Source organism: Eucalyptus grandis, chromosome 8 (genome assembly GCF_016545825.1).
Source record: "Eucalyptus grandis isolate ANBG69807.140 chromosome 8, ASM1654582v1, whole genome shotgun sequence".
Lineage (NCBI taxonomy): Eukaryota > Viridiplantae > Streptophyta > Magnoliopsida > Myrtales > Myrtaceae > Eucalyptus > Eucalyptus grandis.
Window position 1 is genome coordinate 59199722 of NC_052619.1, and position 6902 is coordinate 59206623.

General features: G+C 40.0%; 1 protein-coding gene across 12 annotated transcripts; it reads right to left on the reverse strand.

Moving 5' to 3' along the window:
• Positions 1 to 345: 345 nt before the first annotated feature.
• Positions 346 to 5722, reverse strand: LOC104415370 (probable low-specificity L-threonine aldolase 1). 12 transcript variants are annotated; one of them, XM_039300931.1, is made up of 13 exons: positions 4546 to 4735; positions 4172 to 4292; positions 3797 to 3873; positions 3325 to 3356; positions 2668 to 3117; positions 1865 to 1976; positions 1727 to 1777; positions 1554 to 1625; positions 1335 to 1467; positions 1172 to 1230; positions 942 to 1042; positions 740 to 806; positions 346 to 649 (listed from the first exon to the last, which is right to left on the reverse strand). In XM_039300931.1, exons 4-13 carry the CDS (start codon positions 3327 to 3329, stop codon positions 611 to 613), a joined length of 1089 nt encoding a protein of 362 aa, XP_039156865.1. In that variant the 5' UTR covers positions 3330 to 3356; positions 3797 to 3873; positions 4172 to 4292; positions 4546 to 4735; the 3' UTR covers positions 346 to 610. The 12 variants fall into 12 exon arrangements, with proteins under 12 accessions (XP_039156865.1, XP_039156861.1, XP_039156863.1 ...); XM_039300927.1 differs by having other exon boundaries at positions 3797 to 3964; XM_039300929.1 differs by having other exon boundaries at positions 4172 to 4414.
• Between the last annotated feature and the right edge of the window lie 1180 nt (positions 5723 to 6902).

Consider the following 6902-nt stretch of genomic DNA (forward strand, 5'->3'; position numbering starts at 1 on the left):
ATCAAATTATACCTTTTTCAGCAGAAAATAATAAGAAAAGAGAACCGTCTTGAAAGCAGGTGTGCTGGTTTTACTTCATGGTGTCCAGAACAATCCAGCCAAAGAGAAAGTAACAAGAACTGTCCTGCTGCACCCACGAGGCCATCTAGTGACAAATCTATGGACTAGGACTTTAGGGTCAAAAAGCTTCTTTTAATGGCATCATATCATAGGAAAGACTCTGAACGATTATTTCTCATGATGATGATCCATCAAATCTGATATGACAAGTTTTCTACTTGGGCCAATGCCTTCACTTTCTTACCATGGAGCCAGACCATTCAAATCATAGCTGCCTTTTGAAGATGATATCAAGCTCATTTTGCATCATGGACTGAGGATGAGACAAATCCAAGCCTAAGCATTATATATTTGGCAGATAATAACTTGACAAGCCGATTGAAACAGAGAACAATGGACAGAAGAGCACAGATTGGGAAGTCCAATTACATTTAGCTAAGTACAGCAGCTTTCAGAGATTGATAGAAGTGACCACTAAAATGTGAGGAGCTTTTATTTAGCTGCCTCTACACAAACTGGATGGGGGCAGTAACGGAAACAGCTTCTTTTATTAGATCCCGTTCTCGCTTGGGGTTCCCATCATTATGCGCTGCAGGCATTTAGCGAAGAGATAAGAGTTTTAATCATAAAGAGACAAGAGAAACCGTGGGAAAGAAATGGACAACGGGATATGGATTACCTGAAAGCATGACAGCGCGTAATGAACATCGTTTTCTGAGATCTGATGGTGAACAACCAGTCTAACTCTGAAGATAAACATCTCAAAATCAGTTTGCTAATACATGATTTGTCAAGTTCACTACAAATATATTATTTGTTAATTGATGGTCCATATGGGGAAATCTAGTCAAAACAGATGATCATCAAAGGCTAAGCATGACCTGGTTGAGGTCTCCGGCATGACTAGTATTCCATGTTCTTCCAGGTTCTTGCACAGTTTCTGCACTGTCATGTTCGAGCCTTCGTTGATATCAAAGTATATCTGGTCAAAGCAAAGAGTGGGATATCACTATCAGTAGCGTTAAGGAGCCACGGCTATTAAGCTCTGAAGAAAAGATTCCTGTGAAATAATGAGGATCTCTTTTTTCACTACTTGAACAGCCGTACTTACAATATTAGTCTCCACAGAAGCAACATTCAATGCTAACCCTCTAATCTTGTTTAGTCCCTCTGAAGATGACATCACATACATGAGAAGCGCAAACGGGATTAAGCAGTGAGTGAATCACAAGGATAGAGTACGTAAAGGAACTACGAAGTGAGTTGTCGAGTACCTGCCAAAATCTTCGCTTTCTTGTGATCACTTTCAAGCTTTCCAACATTTTCACGTAGCGCAACAAGTGCAGCAGCACATAAGATGCCCACCTGCCTCATCCCACCACCTAAGGTTTTCCTCAGTCTTCTAGCCTGAAACAATGAACTTAGAATCATTAGATTATTGAATTTGAATACAAAACAGAAGATGCAATTAGTACATGCACACAGGTTAATACCTTTGTGATGAAGCTCTCGGAACCGACAATAACAGAACCAACAGGGGCGCCCAGACCTTTTGATATACAAACCTACCAACAGTTCGACCAAATTAACAGAGAATCATTTTTGGATGCAGTCCAAAGTAGAATCTTGGTCGAGAGCAAACTCATGTGATGCCAATTGAACGTACCGAAACTGAGTCAGCAGCTTGTACCAGCCTATCTACTGGAACTCCAAGTGCCTAACAGAGTAAGATGAATGCAACCATTATAGTTAATGTTCACATGATGCAACTATGTAAAATCATCTCTAGATAATTTTTACTCACAACTGCGGCATTAAAGATGCGAGCCCCATCTATATGAAGCTTTAGACCATGCTTCTTTGCCAATTCTCCGACTTTATCAGTATACTCAACTGACAAACATTTACCACCAGTACTGCATTCGGCAAAAATGATATCATAAGACAAGCAGAAATGAAAAAGAATAAAGTCAATGACAAAATGCATCATCCCAAATCCAGACATAAAAATGGCTCCATGGACTAAATGCCCAAAGTAAATAACTAGCAATCCATGGATAGAGCTTCAAAATCAGATCTAGTCACTAGCCCTCTCTCCAGCATCATCTGCCTCGTGTTTGGGGTAATTCTGGGCATGGCCAGCTCCCATGTTGTAACATGAGGCCGTTGACAGATCAAGAGAAAAAATCGGATATAGTTCTACCAACAGACTGTGTTAAACAAACCACATAATTCAAATGGTTATAGTGGATTAAATTGATCCGGCATTTCATGAGTTCAAATTCGAATAGCTTGGAAGGAAACAACATCCTTTCTTCACCCAACAGAACAGAGTCAGTGATATTGAATGGCAAGAGAAGACCTTCAGGGAAAGCAAATTATTTTCAAGCAGGAATTGAGTGACTAAATATTTATGTTTTGCCAGCAAAGTAGCAATTCCCAATAAAATTTTAGAGAATTATATCCCACGTAAGCCAAACAGGGCCCTTAACTTTAGCTGAACCCAATGTGATGAAAATTGCACCAAAAGCTAACTAAGCACAATAATTAAATACAATCTTGCCAGAACATCTCATTGAAAAGTTTGATAGATAAGAATTTCCTTACTTTGCATGTGAGTTCTCCAAGCAAATAAGCCTAGTAGTTGGATACACAAGCGCCCCTTTTGGATCCCTTATGGCAGCTTCAATCAAATCAATATCCATCGTTCCATCCTCGTTATTCTTCACCGTCCTTGGATGAACACCTCCAATTGAGGAAATCCCTCCATTCTCGTAAATATGTATGTGGCAGTTGTCTCCGAGAATGACTTCGCTTCCTCGGACCTCACAGTGAACAAGAACGCTGATGAGATTTCCCATAGTGCCTGAAGGAACAAAGAGGCCTGCTTCTTTGCCCGTGATCTTCGCCACCTCTGTTTCTAAGCGTTGTGCTGTTGGGTCACAACACAAGACGTCGTCATCAACTTCGGCATCAGCCATTGCTGCCCGCATTGCCTCAGTCGGCTTGGTGACAGTGTCGGAACGAAGATCCACGGTCTTGGTCACCATTTTTTTCCTGGAATTAACCGACGATGGGGGAAATTCAAATGGGATTGAAGGTATAAATATACAGAAACTCGTCAGCATCTGGTCATCCAAGGATTTCACTTTCTACAGCTATCGCAATTATACGCCATAAGCAGTCGTAATTACCCTATCTTGTTCTGTGAATTAATCAACATAAGCAATAACGAAAAGGGGAGCAAAGAATCCTGAAACTTACACCATTATCACCTTCTCAGAATCATATATTATCTGCTTCAGCCAAAAGTTTCAATTTTTGGAGTCACCATGGATTCATATCAAAAGAAGATGGAAACGTGTAACTCTCATAGTCTAGTTCGAGCAGAGAAACTCGAAAGATCAATTCAAGAGGGAGAGTAAAAAGAGAAATTTCCACAAACAGACGTGCTGCGACATACTTCCAGAAATAAACAGATGCTAAGAATTATGCGAAAGACACAGAACGATGTGACATGATCAGAAGCTCCCCGCAAAGATAATCTCTGCTTCAAAAATACCCATCGAACGCAAGAACGAACTCTTGTTCCGAACAGTCGATCTTCTTTAGAAAAACGTCCTAAAAAGACGCCACTTCACCCATATTCATGCTCAATTCCACACAAGCCATCGAAACAATTCCAAAGATTAAACTCCGCATGTCTGATTGCGTGCGAAAGTTTTCATGATCATACCTGCTTTGAGTCAAAAATGCTACTTGATCTCCTGGTCGTTCCACTCCAAAATCCGAACTTCAGGTGCGCTTAATTAGCTGAGAGAGAGAGAGAGAGAGAGAGAGAGATAAAGGGAAGTAACCGCCACGTTCTCTGTCAGTCACGGAAATGCTGAGAGTTCACTAGAACCTGAAACACAACCACCCAACAAAAGGAAGCAAAACACCAAAAAGAAAAAAAAAAAAAGGGAACAACGTTTATTCATCACATAATAAACCTCAAAGCAAATTCAGAACAATCTAAACATAAAGAGCTTATCAGAAAATTGCTAGAACCTAGAGAACCGTGAACGAAAATACGTTGCTTCTGAATCTTTGAATTGAAAGAACCTCTTACAGGATAATCAAAAGGGATGAAAATTCAGGAATGGAATGCTGGGAAAACGTAGATCCAAGAAAAAAAGCCCAGCCAAAACTCCGCCAGGGACAGACAGTTGTAAATGCATGCGAAAGCACTTCTGTTTGGAGAGACGCACGTCACATGTTGGCCCCAAAAGGAAATCACGCATAGATCGAAAGAGAGAAAATTCTGAGCCATTGGTTGTGGCATCCAGCGAGGCGGACAACAATCTCATGCAAGCTATCCAGGTGGTGGATAATGTCACGGCTTTAAATTAGGCAATTGCAATCTTGCGCATTCAATTTTTTTCCCAGGAAGGAAGAAAAAATGAAAATTATAGGAAAGCAAATCTCTTAACATCATTAGCTTACCTCAGAAATCCACTTCCTCAATTATGTGCATCCTTCTTCGTGAGCTAATGTGAGAAAGAGTCCTAACTCTGCGCAAGTATTTATGGTTGGACGAATTGGGTTTTGTTTTTTCCATTGAGAAAGTGACTCTTCCTTCCTGGAACTTTCTTGCGAGCCACTGTTAGATTGTGGCTTTTTGAAATTTTCAGGGAAAGAAATAAGTCGTAGCGGCTTCCTATTTGCTAGGAGGAACATAAATTAGCTTTTGCTCTTTAGTGGCTGCTAACAAAGATGGTGACATGTTAAATCAGCCCTTTAAGCCTCAGGTCAGGACCACAAGTTAGGAGGATCTACTTCCTGTTCAATAAACATATAAAAAACCTACATATTAACAAGTGGGAGAAGGTAGAGCGTCCGTTCGGCGGATTCGCGATAGGAAAATTCAACCGCCGAGGTCCAGAACTTAGAAATTTTGCCCAATGCGGAACGATGGTTCCTAGAAGAAGGAATTTTCTTGGAACAATCCAAGAGCCTCTCGTCCTAATAATATCTTAGTTACAGAGGGTGGTCAGAGGGGCTGCTATAATCAGGAGTCTCTTACGCCTATAATTGTCTGCTTGAGATAAAGATGATAAGATCGTTTAGACAACGTCATAAATGGAGTGCATCACCGCGTAACATAAACACAAATAATCTCCAGGTTCTGGAGAAGAAAAGGACTCGTAAAAAGTTAAAAATCTGAGAATCTTTGGAGTCCGCTGATCCTCAAGATCCTTCTTCGAATAAGGACCTAACGTCCAAAAGTGCTTAAACTAGTGGTTCCTCTTTGAAAATGGTCCCATCAATCGAGTCAGTGTGACTTTTGGAAAAGCAAATTTTCCGTCTTCTTTTGCCATATTCATGAATGCTATTCTCAAGTCGAGAAGCTCCCGAGCACAAGGACCCTTCATTTCCCTATCGAAAAGGACCAATCCAGGAACCGAGACCAAACGCTTTTTTTCGAGACGTGCATGTTTGTCTGGTTTACCAAGTAAGAGAACAAATGTGACAATCGAATCATATAATTTAAACCATTACTTACAGAAGGGAGACGAACAAATGGCCGTACGGTCGCTCTCCTCGATAAATGTATGAAGCCAACCGAGAATGTTCTAACTTGTTTGCAAATTGCAATGACGGGAATATAGCTTGTTTTTCTATAGTTGTACAGTGCAAGCAGGCGAGAAGGGATTGGGGAGAGGGTGGCTATTTATGCTGCTCTCCAATGGCGGCTCGTGCTTATCGGAGTCGTCGATGCAGTCAGATGAGATGTTCGGTTTGGCTTCCTCTCTCTCTCTGTGATTAGCTGTGATGTCGATCTTGATGCAGATGACTATTAAATAAGGGTCGATTAGTGCTTTGTGGGTGTCGTGGTTGACTGCTTTTGACCGGTGGTACTGGGGAATCCAGAATGGATTGGATAAGCGGACCTCAACTTGCCTTCTCATTCTTAAACATTCACATACTGTTTTTCTCGCTTTACACGTGATGGATTTATCGAAATCAAATTCTTGTTTTACTATTATTTAATAAGTATCTCGAGACATTCATTGATAAGGTGTTTTTGAAAAAAATTATTGATATGATATCGAAATCCCACGTAATTGTTCCCCTAATTAAGATTTAGAACTCTTTTTAGAGTTTCGGTATCCTTAATTGGTCAAGTCGTGAGGCATATATCAACATGATAGACAACCAAACAAATAAAAAATGACGAATTGTGTTACAAAAAATTCCATTTGTTTCGTAAAAAATCGATTATCAAAAATATTTTTTCAGTGGATTGTTTAGAAGAATGAGTCTACGGAATACTTTTGTGGAGTCAATGAAAAACTTGTGTCTAAATTTATAAAAATGTACCTATTTTAATATTAAAATCTATTTTTCAAGATTTGAGTAGATCCCTGCGCTTGGGTCCTGGGCACTTGGGTCCACATTCCCTGAGGTCAGGCTGAAAATCCCAACGCCAAAGCCCGGGACCCTAGCAGCCAGGCCCAATTCCCTCAAGGACGAGCCCATATCCCTTGAGGCTGGTGATCGTGTGACGTCCTAATATTTTCCCTTCTATTTGTTATGGTAGCAACTATTGTGTTGTATAGAAAGAAAATTGCATATGAAGTTAAAATAAATCATCATTCGTATGTCAAGTAAGATCTCACTTGATATGTATTACAATAAATAAGGTATAATTAGCACTGTAATATTTTAATATTAGATCTAGCATTTAAATTACATAGGTTTGATGAAAGTTTTATTACGATTACAAAGTGCCACTAAAATGATGAATACAGTGCCATGGGTTGGGCTATACATTTAAAATGCCCAAAATGACTTTAAGA

Bases quoted from the DNA above. Each gene is read 5' to 3' on its own strand.
- LOC104415370 (XM_039300933.1), bottom strand. The intron at 1,977-2,667 runs GTAAGGAAATTC...TGCCGAATGCAG, and splicing joins TTGGAGAACTCACATGCAAA to TACTGGTGGTAAATGTTTGT. The intron at 650-739 runs GTAATCCATATC...AAATGCCTGCAG, and splicing joins ACGCGCTGTCATGCTTTCAG to CGCATAATGATGGGAACCCC.